Consider the following 24,865-nt stretch of genomic DNA (forward strand, 5'->3'; position numbering starts at 1 on the left):
TTTGACAGCGGAATGAAAAATGGGGGTTGAGGATACAAGCAATGCTTGTATCTCATTCCCATCAGAATTGCTTTAAAGAGGAAAGAATATACATACATATATATTTACATACATGTATAACACATATACATGTATGTATATATATACACACACATATATATATTGTCATGCAAAAATATGATTTATCCTCCTCTCCTATTTTCCTATTGTGTAAGAGAAAGGGGAAGAGAAAAGGGAGGACAGATTGAGGGAAGCGGTGGTTAGAAGCAAAATTGATTTTTGGAGGAGAGAAAGGGAGAGAAAGAGAGAGAGAAAAAGAGGAAGAGGGGAAGGGAGGAGAAGAAGGAGGAAGACACATTTGAAACAGAAAGATACACACAGAGTTAAAATGAAATGATGGAGCAGAATCTAGTATGCTTCATCTAAACAAGGCAGGAGAAACCATTGTGATATCAGACAAAGCAAAAGCAAAGACAGACATTTTTATAAGAGATACAATTTGCTTGAAAGTCCCATAGATAGGGGTAGCTAGTTGGTGAAGTGGTGGAGCACCAGTCCTGAAGTCAGGAGGACCTGAGTTCAAGTTTGACCTTAGACACTTAACACTACTTACCTGTGTGACCCTGGGCAAGTCACTTAACCCCAATTGTCTCAGCAAAAAAAAAAAAAAAAAAAAGTCCCATAGATAATGAAGTAATATCAAAAGTTTTTACAGCATATTTCTGATAAAGGCCTTTCCCTCTCAAATATACATTTAAATGTAATGCTGAGTCAAATTTATAAAAATAAAATCCATTCTTCAATTGATTAATAGTGAAAGGATATGAATAGTTTTCAGAAAAAGAAATCAAATCTAGTCATGTGAAAAAGCCCTCACTGTCCATTAGAGGAAGCTAAAACAATTCTGAGGTACTACCTCACACTTATCAGAAATGACAATGCTGGAGGGGATGAGGAAAAATAAGTAATGGAATAGCAAACTGGTCCCACTATTCTGGAGAACATGGAACTAGGCCCATAGGGCTATAAAATCACACTTTTTGTTGTTGTTGTTGTTCCAACAATAGCATCAGGCCTGTGTCCCAAAGAGCACAAAGAAAAAGGAAAAGGACCAAAGTGTACAAGAATATATATAGTAATAATTCCTGTAATAACAAAGAATTGGAAATTGAGGAGATGGCTGAACAAGTTGTAGCATATGACTGTGATGGAGTACCATTATGCTATGGGAAATGATGAAGGGTGTGCCAGAAACACATGAGAACATAATATTCTGAAAAGCAAATACTACCAGAAAAACATCCTGCTCAAAGCTTTAAGAATAATCATTAATGAAAATAATTTTTTGTTTAGTGAAAGGGTAGAATTTGAGGATTTCCTTTAGCATGATATAGTAAGCAGGATATTCAGCTTGTAGATTTGTTAAAATACAAACAGCACTGAAAGAAAAATTGTGAAATGTATGTTTTAATGTATTTAAAACCAGATAAGGTCAACGTGGTTGGGAGTGGGTTTTTTCTCATTTAAAAACAAACCAAAAAATCCCAACAGTATTGGAAAGATAATTGGGTGAAAGTATATAAAAGCAAAAAATTAAAAAACGAAAACACTTGAGAATATAAAAAAAAGGTACAAGGAAAATAAATGAATATTTCAGGCTTAAAATCTCATTCAGTGAATCCATTTTGGGGGATACTAATACTGGTGGGATCATAGTTGGGTGGAAAGAAGGGAAGCAGGAAACAGGAAACTGGGGAAATAGGCATCAAGTCTTGAGAAGAAAGAGAGAGAATGTTTCATTTCTCCTCTTCAGTTTGACATGGTGAAAGGAAGGTTGGGCGAAGGGGGAATCACAAGAGGAGAAGAGGCTGGTCTCATTCCCTGGGTTGCTGCTGGGGAGGTCCCACCAGCTCAGCCTCTATTTCTTGGGTCGGCCTCCCCCCAAAGTAAGGGGAAGAGTTGAGTTCTCTGGTCGCACATGTGGCTGAGAGACTAACGGATCCATGGGAGGGAGAATGGAGGACATTGAGGAGGGGGAGGACAGCCAGGGAGGAGGGAGGCGAGTCCCCGAGAGTTTCCGGGGAGTCTGTAAAGGGAGGGGGCGGGAACCTCTCCGGAGGTCACCTTGGGCCGGCTCCTTGGGCTTCTGATAGATTGCGTTTTTGTTCCAGGTGCAGAGGATAGACGCCTCGATCTGGGCTGAGGGCGAGCAGCAAGGGTCGGGAGACGAGGGAATCCGGCTCCGATGTGGTCTGGAGGCCACCCCTTGAGGAACGCAGCCCAGCCGGAGGGACGTTTGTGTGGGAATTTGGGGGGGCTCGAGCTTAATTGTGAACCCGATTCTTTCCCCGCCCTTTATTAGAACCCCAATCTTTGTGTGTTTGTGCTTTGTTCCGTCTGTATCTGAATTAAATCTTCCTTTGCAAAAGCTATCTGATGCTAAATGCTTCACGGGGCTAGTCGTAGGGCCATTAAAATGGGAGTGGGAGGGGCTGTGGGCAGAAGCCCCAGCATCACATCAAAGATGTGGGGGGGGGGGGGGCGGGAGGGGAGGGGATAAGGGAGGGGGGAGGATTCGAGAACCGGGACCTCAAGAGAGAGCGGGGCCAGGATGGATCATGTTACGGAATGGACTCCATCCTGGTACTGCTTGTTTCACTTTGCATCAGCTCATGGAAGTCTTGCTAATCTTTTTCTTTAGCTGTCATTACATTTCCCTTTACATGTCCCTTTCGTACCACGAGTTCTCCCCAATCACTGTGGGAATTCCACTTTGTTTCCAATTCTTTACCAAAAAAATATAGTAGCAGGGGAAGAAACAGGAGGAGGAATAAATGTTTTTAACCCCCAAAATAGTTTTAGGAAAAGGATAACACAACAGAACCAGATTCCCCTAGATTCTGATTATAAAGCATTCCCAAAGGAATTTTCCACTGTATCTTTCATTATACTAGAAATGACATTTATCAAAACATGTTTCAAGGGGATAGACATTCTGAGAAAGGGAAGAAGGGAGAAGATTTCTAACTGTAGTATTAAATAGGAGAGTTGGTAAAATGTGCGAGCAAAACTCATACTTAGGGGCAGCTAGGTGGCCCAGAGCACCTGCCCCGAGTTCAAATTTGGCTGTAGACACTTAACACTCCCTATCTGTGTGACCCTGGGCAAATCACTTAATCCCAATTGCCTCAGGGGGAAAACGTATATATTTACCAGAAGCTTCCCACTACATGGGGGCAACAGAACAAGAAAGGATCATGTAAGTATTTTAGAAGGGGAAAGGAGTAAGAAAGGAATATGTAAAATGAAGAAATTTTTTGGAAAAGGACATTACATATTAATGTCACTGAAATTAAGAAAAGGGATTAGTGTGTGAATGTGGGGAGAATTAGAGAGGGAGGAATTTGATACCATACTCTTAACTGAGTCAAGAATGGGAAATGGGCTGAAAGGAAAGAAGAGGAGGGTCAAAGAGAACAGAATTTGGGTAGACTAGAGGCCAAAGACAGTATTAAAGGAGATGGAATATGGGAGGGAGGAATAAAAAATCTTTGCAAAAATGAATGTTGAAAACTTAATGTAATTGGAAAAAAAATAAAATGTTAGAGTGCAAAAAAGAGATGGGATAAATATTAAAAGTGATTAATGGGAAAATATAAATTTTTAAACAGTCACCCTAAATGTGAGTGGATTAAATTTCACCCACTCCCCATTGGAAGAATGCATTTTTAAACTTGATGCATTAGAAACCATTCATAAAGCCTAAGGATATTTACAGAATAAAAATGAGAATTCTTAAACAAATATAAATGAAGAAATACAGAAAATTAGATAAGCAATGAAGAAATTTGAAAATTATTTTAAAAAAACTGATGAAACTAAAATGTTTCATAAATCCCATTATTTCAAATTGTTGAGAGTTCATTCATTTAAACACTTTTTTGGTTCATTCAATGAAATGGTAATTTTTGCTTTTTTCACATCCTTCACAACCTCCTCAAACTGATTTTTAGCATTTTCTTAGTGATTTAGGGCACCAGTTATGAATTTCACTTCTTCTACCTGGCTCTAATAGAGTGACAGCCATGCAAAGCTACATATCCCCTGTTATCTCATCATCCATTCAATGTTTCCAGGCTCGTGGGCTTTTTGCATTGTTTTGTCTGCTGTCTGTTCATCTTTCCTCATGTTCAAACTATCATTTTTCACTTTTTTCTGACACCAGTACAGCTGACTGAAGTAGCCTTTCTCTCCCTTGACTTCTGACCAGCATGGTTAGAACTATACTAAAGTAGCTAGCTCACTCTCCTAGAAGCAGAGTTGGATTTTACCCCATGGCTTCAGTGGTCTTGCCTCCTTCTCAGATAGGTAACCCAGCCGAGAAGGGAACAAGCACGTATTAAGCACCTATTCCCAGCCTGGCACTGTGCTAAGCACCTGATCTTGTTTGTTCTTCTAAACGACCCTCTGAAATAGGTGCTATTGTTAGGAAACTGAGGCACAATCGAAGTGGCTTGTCCAGGGGTCTGGCAACTAGGAAGGCTAGCTTTGGATTCAGGTCTTCCTGACCCCAAGCCCAGCATGCTATCCATGGTGCTGCCTTGCTGCCTCTGGATAACGGAAGTCTAGGTAAGTGAGGAACTAGAGTAGTGATAAATCTAAAGAAAAACTTGTAAGGCGACCTGGTTAAAGGATGTGATTGTGCATCTAGGAGACAGAAAGTCTTGGTTTGAGTCCTCATATCCATAGGACATGGGGAATGATAATGCTCTGCTTACCTCAGAGGATTATTGGGAAGCTCAAATGAAATAAAAGATAGTTTGTTGACTGATACTGCTTTACCACAATAATACTTTGCCAAATTAAGGGATTAGTGGGAAAGAAATTAAGACTTTAGATTTCTACAATTAACTTCCAGTTATAAATAAACAACCCGACTTTTCTTTTTATTATTATTTTTTTTTGCTTTTCAAATGTGAAAGTGAAAAGATGAAACTTTTCATCCATAACCCATTAAAATATGTTTACCCATATGTGGTATTAATCTTCAGAGAAAGAACTGACTACTTTACATTCTAATCCTCATTTTCTCTAGAATGTCATGTTCAATATTAATTGTTTTTAATATTCTACTAAATGGATGGTATTTTATATGAATGAATAATCTTAACAGGAAACAGAAGCCCCAAATGGTACAATTAATCATTTTGTCATTTCTTATTATTTCTCTCTAGTGGTGGGCCTGTAACTGAAATTTTAACCTAAAGAGACATTAATAAAAGAAGAATTTAATAATCTAATTTTAAGAAAAATATCACTTCAAGTGGATAGCAAATGTCACGCTGATATTAGATATTAGATCTCAAAGGCAGGTTAAATTTCTTTTTGTTTGTCTTTTGGGGGCAATTTTTCACTTATTGCCAAGATTATTAATAAATTTTGTGGCCACACACACACACACACACACACACACACACACACATTTTTAAGTTCATTAACATACTTTTGACACAGCCTTTTTCTTGATAAATGAAATTATAATGAATAAACACATAAAATGAAATTATAATGAGTAAACACATATAAAATGAAATTATAATTCCACAGCTATTTTCCTCTTGTTAATTATTTTCCATTTATCTAATTAAAGGAGGTAGAATTCAAGTCAAGTTAAATCAAGTTGATAAAATATAATCCCTGGTCTTCCTTAAGAAGAGTTATGGGTTGATTAGAGTAAAAAAACCAAATGTGCAAACTATTATAGTACAAAATATATTTATTTTTTAGTTATTTTCCCCAACTTTGTACTTCTAGTAAATTTGAAAAGCATGTCAAGCCTTCACCCAAATAATTTATTATTATTTCTCAAAAGATACAATCTTTCATATCCTTTACCATTCTGACATTTAATATATGTTCCAAGTCCCTTTAGAACAAATAGTCTTTGTTCTAAGTTCTATAGTTTTCTCAAGTTGTAATTTTAATGATATTTGTTTTTAAGTCTCATAGCTTAAGCACTGAAATTTCATATTTTAAGGTCCTTCTAGCTGTGGTATTTATTGTAATTCTATGGTTGCCCATTTGGTATCAGTCTCAAAGGGTAGGAGATCTTTGGTGGTCTGAAAATTCTTATTTGTTTTGAATTCACAAAACAATGATTAATGGTGACATTAACTATTGAAATGAAATATAATTTTAATTTAAGAAATTAACACACCAATTGTAAATTTAGCACTGTATTACCCAGTTCAATATATCGATACCTAATGAATGCTCTTTAAATGGAATAAGTGTTAAATAAAAACTTATTGAATGAATGAATTGAATACATGATTTTCAACTAGTTTTATTATCCCCACATGTCAGTCAGCAGTAGGTCAGGCTGTTTATACATTGCTCATTCATTTCAGTTGTGTCCATCTCTTCAAGACTCCATTTGAGGTTTTCTTGGCAAATAAATGAGTGGTTTGCTATTTAATTCTCTAGCTCAATTCCAAAGTCCCTTCCAACTCAATACACATTATGGTTTATGTTTCGAGGTCCCTTGTGGTACTAAGATTTCGTAATCTACTATGTTCTAATGTTCTTTCTATCTGTAATATTGTATTGTCTTTGTTTCAAGGAAGTTCCTTTCCACTAGCCTTTCTTTGAGATTTCCTCTTGATATATGTATTTTGCATGCATAAAATTGCTTGCATGTTGTTTCTCTTATTAGAATAGTTATTTCTTGAGATTAGGGATCATAGTTTTGTCTTTCTTTGTATCCTTAGGTTCTTAGCACATTTTGAAGAAGTATCAGGTACTTGAAAGTACTCAGGTACCAGGGAGTGGGAGAATGGTTCAAAATGTGAAGAATTTATTAATAGTAAATGCCTAATAAATGTTATTGACCTAATGACAGTTGTATCGTTTTGTTATTCAGAAATGCGGGAAATTGCCATCATTTTCCAAGGTAATAAGCTGAAATTCTTTGGCTACTTAGGAAATCTCCTTAGTTTCATTTCCATGGGAGATGACTCAAGTCTCACTGAAAACATATCAAGGCCTTCTAATTAAACTAAGGAAAAAATAAAGCTTTAGAGTTTTAGATGGTAAGTAGACTTGCTCATCACAACATAGACATGTTCTTTTTTGAGCATCACAACATAGGTAAGCCATAGTCCTCATCATGACAATAAACATATACTTAGGAGAACCACTGTACTTGATCAGTTGAAAAAAAAAAAACAGAAGGATAAAAGGCATCAGACATACACTCACATAGGCTTTAAGATGTTATTCTACTCACATCATTTCCTCTGAGTCCTGTTCCAAGGGCAAACTGCTGACTCCCCTCCAGATAACGGATCTTAATGTTATATACTTTTTTCCTATGAAACACCACCAAAACATAGGGTTCAGCCACTGATTTCTTGGAGCCATCTCGGACCAGGAAGGTCCCATCCTGAAGTAAAGGAATGAGAATCAGTTCTCTAGCGATGACAGATTCCTAACTTTCAAAAATCTAAAGAACTAAAAAAACCTGGTCATTTCTCAATTGTGAAATCATAACCAAAATCCATATATAATAATGAGATCACTTTACTTAATTCATGCCTTCTAACTTACAGAGAATCTTCCTCACAATGCTGTGAGAATTGTAAGCCCTATTATCTATATTTTGCAGATAAGGAAATTGAGGCTGTAGGTGGAACAGAGAGACATAATATGAGGATATTGCCATGGTGGGTAAGGTCTTGAAGACCAGGTAAAGGAGGATGAACCTTTCATTGAAGGCATAGGGAATCACTGAAGATTTTTGAGTAGAGAAGTCACCTGACCCAATCTAAACAAGATTAGGCTGGCAATGGTTTGAAATATGGATTTGAAGTGGTGTGGGTGAAAATGGAGAAAGTGTGGTGGTGATGATGAGGATATCCACTCATATCTGTGTAACAGAAAGCTGAGGCACAGAGTTTCCGTGGGAATATTCTGAAAGAAAGCATGAAAAAGCTGAAAAAGAGCTTGATTTGGAGTCAGTAGGACTAGTTCCATTGTTTATTATATGTTTAATCTTGGGCAAACTCCTCTGAGACCCAGCTTCATTTTTTAAATAGAGATAAGAATTCTCATAGGCTGATGTGAGGTATAAATGGACATTTAAGCAAAAATCATGCATTATTATTTTTTAAAATCCCCAATGGCACCCAACCGTTGTCCATCTTCTATCAAACCCAAATATGCCAGCACTTCAATTTCACCACTACCATGAACCCAACACCCTCCTGCCCCATATTTGAGATCATTAGCATCCTGAGAGAGACAGTCATTTTCTCTATAGAGGACAAGAGTGATTTATGCTCATTTCCTTTGGAGGGCATATTCTCACTATTTTCCCACCTAATAGTGTAGAATTGTCTAATATTCACATAACCAACACACTACAGTCCTATTTAGTGAGCCTTGATCAATTAAAAGGAGTGGAGGAAACAGTCTTTTATTTAACACCTGCTATGTGCCAGGGACGTGCTAAACACTAAAGATATTATCTCATTTGATCCTCACAACTACCCTGGGAAGTAGGTACTATTATTATTATTTTCCTCATTTTACAAATGTTGAGGAAAATGTGACAAAGAGCAGGTAAGTGACTTTCCCAGGTCACTCAGCTAAAAAAGATCTGCACGTGGTTGGAACTCAGCTCTCTACCTTCTGGCTGCTTCTGAAAGCAGTTGAAAAGTTAAGAAGAGAGAAATTTCTTTATTCTTCGAGAAAAAAAAAAAACAACAAGATGAAGGTGAGTCCCTTGAAGTGGTATTCCTAGGACCACTATTTTATCTCATGGTTTTGCTTTAAATAAGATGCTTTGGGAATAAGGTAGATGCCAAGGGAACTCTTCCAGAAATTCGGCTTCATCATCTTTTCATTAGCAGTTTACTAGAAAACCAACTACATCTAATTTCCTGTTCATCAGAGCAGCTTCCTTCAAGTAGCATCTTTTAGCTCTTTCGAGATCCTCATGTGTGATTTTGCATGTTTTTCTTTTAAATATAACTAATTATGTGAATTGTCTTCCTAACTAGTGTTAGTGCCTATTGTTCTTTAAATGCTTTATAGATTTAGTTTGTGATTCCATTAGGGCCAGTAATATATATTTTTTGGTAATTCCTGTTAGTTAAATTTCTTTTAAATTAAGACTGTATTATTTAAGATCTGTTTTTTTTCTTACTTTGAGTACTTCATATTTTTGTGCTTTTTTCCCCTATTTTCTCTATTTTTTGTGCTTTTTTTTTTTTTAGCATATAACTTCATAGCAAGTTCTGACTATTCTTTTTATTTCTGTCATGTTTTTCCCTTGTTCCTTTACTGTACTGCTGATTTGGTTTTCTGCCTTTTTAAAAATCAGATTTGCTAAATGCTTATCAATTTTGTAAGTCTTTTCAAAGAACCAACTTTTAGTTTGATCATTTCTATAGGGCTTTTTGTTTTCAATTTATTTCTTCCATGTTTTACAATTTTCTTCTGTGTTTGTTTTAGGTTTATTAATTTATTAATTAAAATTTTTTAAATGTATATTCAGTTCAATAATATTTTCTTTTTAAAATTTCATTAACATATGTTTTAGAGATATGTTCCCCCCATCACTCTTATAGCTTAATCCCAGAAATTCAAGTATGTAATTTCATCATTATAATTTTCCTTTATCTAATTATCAATTATTTCTTTGAGTTGATATTTGACCTATTAATTATTTAGGATTTTATTAAGTTTCCATTTGGGTTTCTCTGTCTCTCGTTTTGTGCTTTCTGAATTGATTTCTATTTTTCTTGTTTTGTGATCTGTAAAGAAAGTATTTACCATTTTTATCTTTTTGTTTGTAATACCTCTGTGCCCTAATACATGGTCAATTTTTGTAAATTTTCCAAGTGCTTTTTTGAAATATGTATATTCTTTAATAATTCCATTTAGAAAATGACATGAGTCTTTTAGTCCTAGTTTCTACTGAAATTGTTCTAAATTTTCCCTTTTGTTTTTCTTTCTGTTAGATTTGTTTTAGATTGAGAAAGACATTATTGTTTATTTAGTCTATTATTTAGTAATTTAGTTGGTTTTTCCTCTGTGAATTTGGATGTTAAGGCACTTAAAATATATAAGCTTAATATTAATATTGATTTGCTTTTCTAAGATACCTTTCAGGATAATATAGTTCATTTATTTATTTTTATGTTATCAAGTGTTGTTTTTTGTTTTGATAGCCTGATTATAATTCTTTGCTTTTTTTATTCGTCCAAATGTATAGTAAGTTATGTTTAAACCCTTCCTTTTTATGTTGTGTATATTTGTTTCTTATATATGTTTATTGTAAATAACAAATTATAAGGTTTGATTTTCTCATCTAATCTTTTGTTTTTTATTTAATTTTATTTTTCACTAATTCAAATTTTAAGTTATGAGAATTAGTCTTATAATTTTATTATTTTATCTTTAAAATTATAGGGTTTTTTGGGGGGGGGGAACTAGAGGGTTTTATTGTTTTTCCTCTGTAAAGACAGTAGTAGCTCTCTGATCTCTATTATCAGAAGTCTCCCCTCTATGCCTTCACCTTCTTTACAACTTTTTTTCTAGTTTTGGAGTTTGGCTTAATATTTTTTCTTCTTCTTTTTCTCCTCATCCTTCTCTTTCTCTTTCATCATCATCATCATCATCATCATCATCTTCCTCTTTTTCAACTTCATTTTCTCTTTTTATTTCTTTCAGTTGAGTAGTAAAGTTACTCTTCCTTTCAAGTTGTTTTGGTTGTTAGATTTTTTTTTAAAATTCCATTTTCTGTGCCTTTCCCCCCCTAAATTAGATTTATTTCCCTCATTTTCTTTGATATTTTTCTTTTTTTCTATTCTAGACTTTTATTCTTTGCTTATGGCCTATGTAGTTATTTGTTCTCTATATTGCTAATGTAATTGAAGCTTCTAGGTAGTTATTTTGATTTTCTTCTAAAGTTTCTATGTCATTGCCTTATAGATCTCTCTCAATACTAAATCTCTACTGATTATATCTACTGTTAGGTCCCCATCTTCAATTAGAGAATATCCCTTCAACTCCATGGGAGCATTCTTCAATAGGATCTCTTCTTTCATACTTCTTAATTAAGATCCCTTTCTATTCCTTTCCATCCCCACCTATTCTTCTGCAGTGCACTATCTTTCTGAAAAACTACAGGAATTATTTTTCCCTTCATTGTTTACCATTATCTTAATTGGAACACATTATATATTCTCCTCTATCTTATTTCTGTTCCCTTTTAGATACTTCCTCGTGCTGTAGTTTAATTCTACAAAAATATTGTAAGGTTTAGTTCATGATGTTTCAGATCTGTTTCTTTACCATCAGTTCTTCTATTTATGCAGTTTTAGAAAGAAATCTCTCAGTGATTCCTCTGCCATTATGTTGTTAGATTAGGTTTTAAACCTATATATGCCTTTTACTTTTTAGCCCCCCCCCCCCCCTTTTTTTTTTCCTGGGATAATTAATTTCATTATCTGGACCTTACTTAGTGACTCATCACTTCACTTCCCATCTCTAATTATTTGCCAGATCTTGCCACTATCATATGATTAGAAATCAAGAAAAAAAAATGCAGTTTCAAAGAGTTTGGGAAAGACTTGTATGAACTTATGGAGAGTGAAATGAGCAGAACAAACCAGGGAGGTCTTACGGGTCTGTGCCCCAGGGTACTCACCTGCCTGTCCCTATCCCTGCACCTGCATTGACCTCTTCCCTTCTCCCCCACAAGTCTGTGACAAGTTCACACCGGGATGGGCGCTGGCTCAGTGCCCGCGGGCTCGCCCAGGTCGGACGGGCCGAGAACCGGGACAGATCGGACGTGAAGCCGTACTTACGGCGTTCTCCTTGGTCAGAGCCGCTTCCACTTCCTGCCGGCTGCACTCTCCGAGGTACCATTCGTGCTTCTTGAAAGCCTGGAGCTTAAGAGGGAGCAGTGAGGACGTTAGAGCTCCGTGTAAACCCCAGCCCTCCTCCTTCAGCTGAGCCCCCGCGGGGAGATCGTCTGCCCCTCCCGGGGCAGCCCCTGTCGAACCGGCAGCTGAGACGACCTGCCCCGAGCTCTTTTCGGGGTGGGGATTCAGTTTGACCCATCTTTGTCAGTTCCTCCTGAGCCCCACAGGGTCTGGCAGCAAGCTGGTACTTCCTAGGCCTTTGCTGATTAGTATCATGAAAGAATTACCAAAGTTTCTTTAAATGAAAATATTATGAAGTAACTTTCATCTAAGGCCCTTTCCAGACTTATCTGAGAAGACTCCTACTCAGTTAAATTACTTAAGAAAAAGTAATCTCCAATAAAGCCCTTTTCCTCTCAGAGCATGGAATTTTACTTAAGCTTGTTCATTTCATGGAGCTCTCAGTCAGGTGTCAGAAGCCTATGGACCTCATCTGTCTAATGGGAAGCCCACTGGACACCTCGGCAGGTACCTTGACTCGGCCCTGTGGACCTGTCGTCTATAAAGTACTTTACCACAGAACTCTGCCCCACCGGACCCTCACAGAAATCCGAAAAGCAGCAAGACCACCGTGTAGCCAGTGAGACGAGGGAACCAAGCTATGGAGCCCACACTTGAGCCCTGCTTTCCGGGTCCAAGTCGGGACTCCTTCTCTGTTGTACATCTTTACAGGAATGGATGGTGCTGCTGAATTACTTGGGTCACATAAAGTAAAGAATTGAGAACGTCCTCACAGCTTCTGGATCCCAAAAGTATCCAAAGGAACCAGTAAAGTGAACCTCACCCTGGATTGGGAGGGAGAAACCTGGCTTCAACTTTGTGACCTCACATAGGACACTTGTGCTCTTCTCTCAGTCTTCTGTCTTTCAAATGGAGATAACTCTCACCCTACTGAGCTCACAAGATCAAACACGCGAGATGCTGTACAAATGTTTATTATGCGAGAAGTGAGCTGTGAACCCAGAGCAGAAGCAATGAATGATGAAGAGGACTTAGAAAAGACATTTTTGATGGTAGGAATAGGATCTTTCAAAGAGAGCTCAGAGACTGTATAGAGAGCAGCCATGGAAGCTTGATGGGATCAAGCATGGGAGCTTGATGGGAGTGGAGCTGGTCAGGCAGAGGGAAAAGGAAGTGAAGGCACTTGACTAAAACAAGTACAAAGCTCCAGGCTCAGTTTCTTTCCTTAATGCTCCCCCTTGGAGTCTGTCCCTCCTTGTACCCACTGATTTCCATCTCATGTTGGTGTCCTACCTGCCTTTATAATCTTGTCCAGCTCCAAGTACATTCTCATCGCCCTTCAGTTTATTTCTTTGTTCTCCATTGTTCCTTGTATCCTTCCTTGAACCCATCATGCTGAAAATAATCTTTCCCTACTCTGAGCCTTCCTCTCTTCATTCCACCCCGCTCCAGACTTCACTTATATAATATCTCATGGCATTTATCATATCTTGACTTGTGTTACTTATTTCTCTATATCTTATCTCTACTACCTTCTTTGAGGGCTAGAACAGTATTATATCTTATATTCTATCCAAGAGGACTTGAAAAGAGAAGATAATTAAGAGTTTTTGTTGAATATGTCAAGTTCTGAAATAAATCCAAGTTTTGAGTTGAGGAATAAAGTTTTTTTTAATTGAGATAACAATAAAACTACCACCCTGGGAGATGTTCCATGAGTGCAGACAAATAGATTTTCTGATCCAGAGACCCGTGAAAAAGTTTTTTATACTTTTAGGAAGGAAGGAAGGAAGGAGGTGATATGAACTATTAAGTCCTGATCATGAGACCCACTTGCCCTTGGCAATCTGGTCAAGGAAAACCATTTCCTTCTGTTCTGCTCTTCATGCCATGAATCCCAGTGGAATGGGGCAAGGACATTAGAAGCTGGATCCCTTTACAGGGTAATGTCTCTTAGTGGGGGGAATTTAAGGTGTGGTTCAGCTCAACTTAATCAAGAGTAAATATCTTAAGAGTAGGAATGTGAAGAATTTACTGAAACTGACTTTACTAGGATCATTAAGGGAATGGCAAACAGCACAACATTTGGGATGAACAATTTTCTGTCAAATACTAAAGGTATTCCCTCTGGGTGGGTGATCCTTCATTTGTTGGTGATTTAAAAAGCCAATTCAAATGCTGCTTCCTCAGTGAACATGCTTCCATAATTCTTGTGGTGAATAACCACCTTTCCCCTCAGACTCCAGATGGTCCTTTGGTGTGTAACTCTCTTGCATATAAGTTGACTTTATGTATTACAGTTTTCTGGATTGATCTCCCACTAGACACTAAACTTCTTGAATTTGGATCCTCTCTTCCCTCAGTGCTAAGTACAGTACTCTGAATAGAGTAATGAGCTGAATATTTATAGAATGAATCAAAATAAAGGTGAATGTTAAAGAGAAATTCCAGATGGAATCATATACTGTTGAAATGGGAAGGGAGTCTTCAAAATCATTTAGACTTGTTTACAGATGAGGAAACTGAGGTTCAAAAGCCTGAGGGACTTTAATCAAGGTTACAAAGCAAGTTAGGGGAGATATTTTTTAATAAGACTATTTCAAAAATTAAAATACAGAACACAGTAGAAAGAGATGGATTGATGATAGGCTAAAGATCTAAGGAGGAAAAACAAATTCATTTAATAACAGAAAGCACAGCTCTAGAGGAGAGCAAGATCTTAAATTATTGAAGGGGCTGAGGATAGCAGAAACAGATTTTTTTTTTTCCCTCCTATTTCCTTATGGTTATTCTGAGAATTTATTTTTTTCTGGTATCATTTCTGTGGCTAGCATTTCTAATATTGTCAAATGATAATGGTAAATATGGGCATCATGCATGATCTTCCAGCCTTTTTCTAAAAATAGAAAAACTATTTGTAATAGAAAACTAATTAGAAAACTATTACAAATATTCTTACTTTTAGCAAATTACTTTCAAATAGTTTTTAAAAATCCTTTAGTGACTACCCATTCTCATGTTTGTTTATTAAAAGTTAAATTATACTGAATTTCAGAAAATATTTTAGATTATTCATGTAATCATACAATTTTAATTGATTTTGTTATTAATATAATTAATTACACTAGTTTCTTAGCACTGAACTATCCCTTACATTTCTGCCATAAAATAGTTGGTCACTATGAATAATTTTTGGATATGTTTTTGTAATCTATTTAGCAGTATTTACTAAGTTGGAGGGAACTAAATACATGATTTCATTCTTATGAGAAAATTATATTGAGAAAAATCCCTCATATTAAAGCAGTGGTTCTCAAACTTTTGTTCTTGGTATCTTCATGTTGTTAAAAAACTATCGAGGATCTATTCAAAGAGTTTTTGTTCACATGGGTTATATTTATAGCTATTTACTATATTAGAAATAAAAAATAATTTTGAATTTGTAGACCCTCTGAAAGGGTTTCAGAGACCCCAACAATTCTTTGGACTACACTTTGAGGACCACTGACTTAAAGTGTTAGAGTTAGTTGAATAATGAGGTTAAATAACTTGCTCTCCATTCTCCTCCCCATTTCCTTGCCCCTAGCTAATGTATGTTAAAGATAGGACTTCAATCAAAATCTTCTTGTGGTTGAGCCTGAATCCTGTATCTTGTAGCATGCTGTCTTTCCTTCTCCTCCCTCTTTCTTTCACTTTCTTCTCCCTCTCTCTCACTCCTTCCTTTCCCTTCTCTCTTTCTCTCTCTCTCTTTCTCCTCCCCCTCCTCCTGCCCCAAGTGGGTTTATCTCTCTCTCTGTTTTTCTCCCTAAATATTAATGATATTGGTCTACAATTCTCTTTCACTACTTTATCCTTTCTCAGTTTGATTATAAGGGCTATATTTGTGTCATAAAAGGAGCTCCTAAAATATTTATACAGCTAAGGGATTATTTGTTTAAATGAGGTAATATATATAAAATGCTTACCAAACCCTAAAGTACTTCATCAATGCTAGTGTTGCTAAATTTTTGATAGACTTCCCTTATAAACTTCCTGTCTTAGAAGTTTTCCTACCCCCTTAGAAGTTTATGATTTGCTCTTTCTATGATTCTTTCTTCAATAAAATGGTTTAGCTCCTGTTGACTTGTACATTTTATATTTTTGCAAATAGATTTCAAACTTCATTTCAGTTTTAAGTTTTGTCGCTACATAATAAATTATAGTAATTTCTGAAAATCTTTGCTTTTTATTGTGAATTTCTCCTCCTTTTAAATTTTTTATTTTCCTTTTTTCAATCAAATTAGCTAATGAGATGTTGACTTTTTTCTTAAAGAGCTTTTAAATTTATTAGTCAACTGTTTTTAAAATTTTACAATTTTCTCACAATTGATTTTCAAGATTTCCTCTTTTATGATTATTTTTGGAATGATCAATTTTTGCTTCCCTAATATTCCTTTTTTTGAAATAAGGAACTTTCCAGGAGAGTGGTTCAACAGACAAACTCATGTTTGATGAGCATATGCAGAAATAAAGTATAAAGTCATAAAGGGAGTGCAGAAGGATACCCATGTAATACCTCTTACAGTCCCTACAGACAGCTGTTACAATTTCAATATGAATATTTCAACTTTAGAAATCAACAAACTAAAAACTTGGAACTAACTGTTTTGTTGCTAGAGACTTAAGAAGGTGATGAAGAAAATATTAATAATTCCAATGAAATTATGAAAACAAAAATATGGTGTAACATCCGGGCTAGCTTTCTGGAAGTCCTTCGGATGGGCCTTGGTCTCAGCAGGACAGACACCACGAGAATGGTCAAGAATAGAGTCTAGATTCTTTATTCTGGCCCAGTCTTGATCTTAGTGCTGGAGGCAGGAGAGCCACCATGAGGCTAGTAAAAGATAGAATGTCTGCCTTCCAATTCTTCTTAATCCTTATGTACCTTATTGTGATTACATCATTACAGCATACTGAGTATGTGTGAACTTAGAGAACCATTACATCACATACTAAGTACTAAGTATATATCTGAACTAGAGAACCATCATCTCATCAGTTCCACTGAATTAACACCTTGTTTCAAGTATACTACTCCAGAAGTATACTTCAGGCTCTCCACAGAATATAATGTGTTAAACATTTACCAGCACATACTGATGTGGGGCCCTGTTGTGTCTGTGATCTGGAGACTGTCTCTGAAGATGAGAAATATTAGATATAAAATTAAGGGATCTAGGTCAGAGTAATGAAATAAAACTGAACTAGATTAAAATAGAATTGGGAAATATTAAATAAATAAATAAAAACACAAATATTTGTTATTGTTCAGTCATGTTCTACTCATTGTGACTTCATTTTTTTTTTTCTTTTTTTGGCAAAGATACTAGAGTGTTTTACCATTTCCTTCTCCAGCTTATTTGACAGATGATGAAATTGAGGCAAACAGGGTGAAGTGATTTGCCCAGTATTAACGTAGGGAATAAATGTCTGAAATAATCTTGAACTCAGAATTCCAGGCCCCGGTGCTCTATTCATTGTATCACTTAACTGCCCCAGTAGACTATGGATAATATTAACATATTTATTTGATATGTAGCTTGTAAGGATCCTTATATAGGGCTAGTGACTCCTTACAGTTTCTAACATTGTGTTTCAAGGGCCTTTCCCATAATAATATTCTGTATTCTATGTTAAAGTTCATTCAGATTTGACATTCAATATTCTGAAATCCACTGGATTTCGGAAATTATGTGATATTAATGAATTTATGAAATTGAAGAAAAGCAGAATCTAGAGGAGCCAGGAACATAACGATTTGTCATTTGACCCTAGCTGTAGCTTATGCCAAAGATTTCTTTTTGGCAATAAAAGAAGAAGGATGTGAATATTTATTGTCCCTGAGAATCTAGAGCAAGAGTAAACACATACTTACACATACACACACACAATCCAGTCATAAAATTAGAACTAAATACATCAGTATTTTAAACATGATGGAGGAGAAAGGCTATTGAGAATTCTTGGTCTATATTCTGTTAATTTTTTGTAAAAAAAAAAAAAAGGATGAGGAGATGAAATTAAGCAGACCCCAGGTCTTGTCACTGAATCCTAGAATATAGACCATGTAGCCAACCCCATCTTTTTCCATATGAGGAAATTTGCTTAAGGTCAGTAACCAAAAGAAGCAGAATTTGAAACAGGTACTTAGACCTCCATTCTAGTCCATAGAGAGTATGTGTCAGAGAAACTTAAGTTCATGCCTTCCTTCTCAAACCTTGGCTCTCTATCCATTCTGCTGAGTGGTCTCATGTTGTACTTAGTATGTATATTTCTTTAAATCTTACTTCTCCAGATACATATTTTTCCTCCATATAGATTCTTTGAGGGCAGAGACTTTCATTTTTGTTTTCTGTATCTTCAGAAACTAACATCTTTCCAGATAGATAGTAGATATTTGATAAGTGTTTTCTGAATTGAACAGAATCATGAATTCATTTCTTCTGAAGATGGCTGATTCTAGGTTCAAATTCTATCCCTATTCATTGCTACCTGCTCGAATGTGGGCAGATCACTTAATATTTCTGCACTTGTTTATTCTTCTTAAGCCCAGGGACTGCTATTTCTCCCTATAGCAAATCACTTTCCTATGGAGGACTTAAGTTATATGTATATTATTTATTATTAAATATATTAACATATTAATATATTATTATTAAAATATATTAAAAGTGGGATGACTATTATCTGTTACAGAACTCCCCAGTTTACTATGATTTTGTATGTAATAAATGTCAACTGCTATTGCGTGAGAATATATGCAAAATATGTGTAAAAGGGTTTTTCTTTCTAGTGGAGAAAAATAAATGCTCCTTAATTGAAAATTAAGATGAAAAAAGAGAATCCGTACAAATATCCACTGCAAAGTAGAAAATGTTACATCAGTTTAATTGCTTGTACTCAAGAAATTAGAGAGAAAGCTCAGGTAGAGCTCAACATTCCCATGTCTTAGGCTAGGAAGGTCAGAGATGTCACTCATGGTCTATGAGAGCTGGAGAGGACCTGGAGAGACCACCCAGGAGGGCAATGATTTGTCATTGTCACATGGCAACAAGTCAAGGTGTCAGGATTGGAACTCGGGTCTCCTAACTCTAAATCTAGTGCTCATCCATTGTACCACAAAGAAGTGACCAGCCCATGATTCTAGAGGATCTATGGCCCAGTATGACCCTACGGCTACTGGACTCCTAACAGAGAAGTGATAGACTATGTAAAACGAGATACACACACACATACACACACACACACATCTATATTTAGAACATGTTCAATGTGGGAACTTGTTCTACTTGCCTATGAATGTTTTTTACAAGGGCTCTTTTTCTTTTTTTCTTTTGGGGAGATAGGGTTTGGAGGGAGAGAAAATAAAAGCTTTAATTTAATTATTTAGCTTAATTAATTAAATTAACTTAAATAAAGTTAATTTTAAAAATCAATTTTTAAAAAAGTGATGGGCTCAAGATTGCCTGACTGGTGAGGGATACACCCTAAATGGTGGGAGGCTGTTTTTATTAAAGGTTGTAAAGAAAAATTGGAGGGGCAGAAAAATCCCACTGTTTTCACAACTTCATTCAGGTACTTCCTCCAGCAAAGTCTCATTGGTGCTGACTTCCCTTGGAAAGACTCCGAGCCGATTGAGGAGACATTACCTTTTTGCTGGATTTGCTGTGACATGGCTTTTTCTGATGCAAAGTGCTAGGCAAAGGCTTGTCCTCAAGAAGGCTGCCATATGCTGGTTGTGGGCACCTCTGGAACGAGGCTGGGTACGGGCTTCCTTTCTGCCCTTTAAAGGAAAATTTGAAATTGGTCATGATTTTGCCAAACAGTCAAAATATCAACCCTCATTTTCAATGCAACAGGCCACACCATAGTTATACGAGATGCTGTCAAGAAACATTTTAAAATACAATAATTAATTTTTATAGTTAATAGTTTACAGAACACTTTGAAAATGCAATGAGATTGTTGATATTTCCTCTCTTCTTATGAAGAGTTTATAGATATTACTTTACAAGTGAAAATATTTCTATCCTTTTGTCTACTGATTTTTTTTTTTTTTTGTTTAGTAGTTCTTCTCTAGCAATAGTAGTCTGTATGCAGATAACTGAGTGGGAAATGTGGAGACCATTCAATATATTGAAACAACTTTCCTATATGTTAAAATAGGGACAGCTAAGGGGGGCCATTGTGCACAGAGTCCCGGACCCTGAGTCAGCAGGAGGCTCATCTTCCTGAGTTCAAATGCAGCTTCAGATACTGTTAAGGGACAGGTAAATTTCCCGATAGCCTCCCCAGCTGTGGATCATAACCTCTGAAGGAGCTGCGGGGCAGCCTTTGCTGACACAGGTGTTGAGGACTGGGAATGAGAAAAGTTGGAGGCGGAGGGAAGGGGAGAGAGTCAGAGAACGGTAACTGCCTCCCAGTCTCCTTGTACCATCCTCTCACAAGAGGAGGTCCCTTCTGGGTGGGATCTCCAGCAGCCACTGGCAGGTGGCTCCCGTGTATTCCAACATATGGCGCCTGAACGCGGTAGACAAGAAGAACCAGGGCTGTTCCTGAGAAGGATCCTTCCAGAGTTAAGGAAGAAGAGCCCCGGTAAGACATTTTTAGTCGGGGTAATTGAAGGGCCAGTACATTAAAGGGTGGAGCCAGGAGCCTGATGAGAGAGAGACTCATATGCCTGTTCTGACTACACTCCTCTTCTCCATTGGGAAGTCTGCCTCCATCAGCACCTGCTCTAACCATCCAGAAGTGATAGTGCTGCTTGCATTCCTCAGTGTGTGTGTGGGGAATAACAGCAAAAAACAACAAAACACCCAGGGAATTGCTAAGGGACAGGTAAATTTCCCGATAGCCTCCCCAGCTGGGGATCATAACCTCTGAAGGAGTTGCAGGGCAGTCTTTGCTGACACAGGTGTTGCAGAGTGGGAACGAGATAAGTTGGAGACGGAGGGAAGAGGAGGGAGGCAACAGGCTCTCAGAGAGGTCAGAGAACAGCAACTGACTCTCGGTCTCCTCGTATCATCCTCTCACAAGAGGAGATCCATTCTGGGTTGGATCTCCAGCATCCACTGTCAGGTGGCTTCCGTGTATTTTAGCAGCTCTCCCGTGTATTCCAACAAGATACTTACTAGCTGAGTGACCCTGGGCAACTTCTTTAGCTATTTACCTCTGTTTCCTCATCTGTAAAATGAGATGAAGAAAAAGAGGCAAACAGCTTCAGGGTCTTTGCCAAGAAAAATCCAAATGGGGTCATGAAGGATTTCTGTTATGACTAAATAGCATATATTTAAATATAATTAATTTATTTTTTGTGTGTTGTCAGTTTTTCTTCTTCCTTTTTAACACCTGTCTCTGAAAAGTATTTATGACCCATAGGTATGAGGCTGCTCTGGTCCATAAACCTTTGGTTCCCCATATTTCTTACTCCTAAACCATGTTTTTCAACATATATTTCACACTCCTCTCATTTTTCCACCTTTGCATAGGAAGTCATAACATTTTCAACTGTATATTGATTTAATGTGGAAACTCATAGAATTCTTGGTAGAGTTTTCTATTTTGTACTTTTTAATAGATACTAGCATTCAAGCTGCAATTATTTTCACAATGGCCTTTTCTTTTTTGGGAATGCTTACAACGAATGTCAAAACATACAATAACAAAATTGCCCTTGACATGATATCGCTTCTTGTCTCTGGATATATGTTAAAATCACCCACTCTCTCCTTTGCTTCTCCAAAGCAAGCTTGGGAACCATCCTCCCATTTAGCTGAAACGTCCTTTTCTCTCCTATTTCATTTGTTTAAAAATGTCAAAATTAGTTCCTCTCATAATTTGTGCAATTGTTAGTGGTTGGATGAGGAGCTGACACTGGGAATGCTAATACTGCTTGTAAATGATCTAAAAACCGAGATCTGAACATCTTAGTGCCCTCTTTTTTCCATTCTGTCTCCATTATTCTAGGAATATAATAAGCCCGAGGGATATTTCTATTGATGACATAGACTCGTTCCCAGAAAGTGGCCAGGGCCATACATGGAATCTTTCCAGGAGGCCATCACCTGACAAAGTTGGGGCTTTTCTAGCATGAACCTACAGAACCTTGAAGTTTCCAGATTAAAACGCCAGTAAAAACAAACATAGGGCACATGTGGCAACTCCATCCACTGCGCCACTTTGCGGCTCCGATTTTAATAGAATAACTGGATGGTGATCCGGTTTCCACATGTCCTCAATTATCTACATCCAGTCCCATCCAGTCACAAGGAGGTCTACCAGGATGAGGGAAGGGGGCCCAGGGAGCACTAGCTGTGATTACTTCACAGCCAGCTCCAGTCTCTCTGCTCTGAGTAAGGGGGTGAAGCAGAATCCCAAATCAGTGATTCAACAAGAAATTCTGGAATTTAAAGCGGAAGACCTAGATTTCAATTCTGGTTTCATCATGTGTTCATGAGCCAGCGATAGCCCCCTCTGAGCCCCGTTTCCTTTCCTGAAAAAGGGAGAGACTGATGTGAACAACCCTCCTCATGGGGGTGCTGTTACGGGATATACACCACAGGCTGCTGTCCAACAAGAACTGGAAGAGCGAGGGACTAAGGAGGGAGAAGAAAGCCCAAGGCAAGGCTCCGTCCCATGTCTTTGTGTTGTGAATGTTCCCGCTCATTTGGCAGTTCTTACAGGAAGTGATCTTACCTTTGCCTTGGAAACTTGGGTCAGCCACCGTACACGGAGCACTAAGAGAAAGATTGGGTAAAGTTAGCGTTGCCCTGGAAGCATCCAGTACCAAGTGAGGAAGCCACGGAGCCCACACCAAGAAAACATCCCCACCATCGTTATTTTGGAACACTTTTTCTTCCGTACAGGTTCTTTCTCTCTCAGGAAAAGAGGAACATAAGCTATCAGCACAAGGCAGGCTGATGCCTTCAGCCGACACCCTTTGGGGGTCTTTTAGTCCGATTTCTTCCGCCTGGGGATGGGGACGTCTTTGGTCACGTAAGCTTGCGGCTACCAGAGAAGGGGACGGGGCTAGTGGGGATCTGGGAGCGGGCTCCCCAAAGAAGGTGACTGAAGAAGGGGGTGGGGGAGGCACCCGGAGGAGGAGTGAAAGGAAGCTGGAAGGGGCCTTCGTCTCCCATCTCATCCCACGCTATTTATAATGGGAAAGGCTAGTCCCAAAGGCACAGACTTGGGCTTGAATCCTGCCTCCGTCCTCCACCTCTTGGGTGAACATGGACAAGCCATTTTATCCAAGTCTCAGTTTTCTCTTCTGCCAAGTGGAAAGAGATAAGCATTTATGGAGCACCTACTGTGTGCCGGGCACCGTGCTAAGCGTCCTCCCGCCAGCGCTGGGAAGGAGGCGCTGTTCTCATCCTCATTTTACGGCTCCTGGGGACTTGCCCAGGATCATACCCCTGGCCCCGTCCGCAGCTGGCTTTGAACTCGGGCTTCCTAACGGCGGGCCTGTGCGCTATCCCCTGCGGCGCCCCCCGGCGGCCTCGCCGTACCTGCCCTGGTACAGCTCAGGGGGGATGCGAGCCGGTGAAATCCTTGGGGAGGAGGAGTGATTCTCCCTACTGAAGTCTGTACGCCTGGGCGTAGCTGGGCACACCTCCAGGCCAGAAGCCCCGAGGGCCACCAAACTCGTCCGGGCTCTTTTCTCCCTGCGCTCCATTTACTAGTTCCTTCTTTTCCATTCAGCTGGTATCTGTTACAGCTCCCTGCTAGGCACTGGTGGGGGAGGAGAGGCAATCATTAAGGGGATTCAAATGACCGATAGGCTACGGATGCCAAGAGAAAAAGAGCCACACAGCAGTCACCCTGACTTTAAACAGATTCTAACACTGCTCAAAACCCGAACGAGGCAGGACTGTATGGGGCGCATTTTAAAAAATAACTGTTCTCCTGAGGCCATCGTTTCACACTGATGGATCTCCCGTCTCCCACCCTCAGAGACCCTGCAGCACTTGGATCAAACTGATCCATCAGGGTCTATCACCGTGTTCTTGTTGTTGGCCCAAGTTCTTTGGCGGAACTACAAGAAAGCCCAAGAAGGGAGCAGACAGAAGGTTTCTGGCTTTCCTCACCCGCCTGAGGGACCCGGAGTAACAACGTGCTTATTGCGGATTCAAACCACCCGTACAGCCACAAAAATCTGGGCTTAATGACCTCTCCCCATTCCGAGCCAAACTTTTTTTGATTCACGACCCAGGAATCAGAAGGAACAGACAAAAAAGCCCAGAACGCTGTTAAACACTGGATGCAGAAGTGCCTTAAATTGGATTTCTCTGAATTTTTTTCCCTTGATCTCCAAATTCAAAGATTTATCAAACACCTACTATGTATAATATACTTTGCTGTGAGTCCAAAGATAAAATGTCTCTGTTCTTAAGGAACTTAGATGAGTTCAGAACAACGCTGGGAGAGAAATGTCCTTTGAGAAAGGACTGAACATTGTAAGTGCAAAAAATGATTTCAAGTAATAGGTGATGGTATGGGGATAGCTTAGATTTATATAGAGCTTTCAAGTTCATAAACTCCTGGGCCCGGAATCAGGAAGATTCATCTTCTGAGTTCAAATCCAGCCTCAGACACTTACAAGCTGTGTGACCCTGGGCAAGGTACTTCATCCTGTTTACCTCAGTTTCCTCATCTGTGAACTGGGCTGGAGAAGGAAATGGCCAACCACTCAGGGATCTTTGCCAAGAAAATCCCCACTGGGGTCCCAGAGAATCGGGCCTGACTGAAATGTCTCAACAACAGTGCACAACTTATTTCCTGTCTTTGGGGCTTTCTATTTGTCTGCTCTCGGTACATGTTAATTCTGGGGCTCTTGGACTCTGGCTCTGAGTAGGAGTCCCCCAAAGCCACAT

At 38.3% G+C, this 24,865-nt stretch overlaps 1 protein-coding gene across 1 annotated transcript in view; it reads right to left on the reverse strand.

Annotated features, from left to right (window-relative positions):
- The window catches only part of CLNK (cytokine dependent hematopoietic cell linker), a 110,896-nt gene that overhangs the window by 10,439 nt on the left and 75,592 nt on the right, over positions 1-24,865 (reverse strand). Inside the window, exons 15-18 of the mRNA XM_051965421.1 lie at positions 22,689-22,729; positions 19,643-19,776; positions 11,877-11,960; positions 7,289-7,444 (exon numbers count right to left, since the gene is read on the reverse strand). Coding sequence (XP_051821381.1) covers positions 7,289-7,444; positions 11,877-11,960; positions 19,643-19,776; positions 22,689-22,729 — 415 coding nt within the window. The remainder of the gene's footprint in view (positions 1-7,288; positions 7,445-11,876; positions 11,961-19,642; positions 19,777-22,688; positions 22,730-24,865) is intronic.

This window comes from Antechinus flavipes, chromosome 6 (genome assembly GCF_016432865.1).
Source record: "Antechinus flavipes isolate AdamAnt ecotype Samford, QLD, Australia chromosome 6, AdamAnt_v2, whole genome shotgun sequence".
NCBI classification, from domain to species: Eukaryota; Metazoa; Chordata; class Mammalia; order Dasyuromorphia; family Dasyuridae; genus Antechinus; species Antechinus flavipes.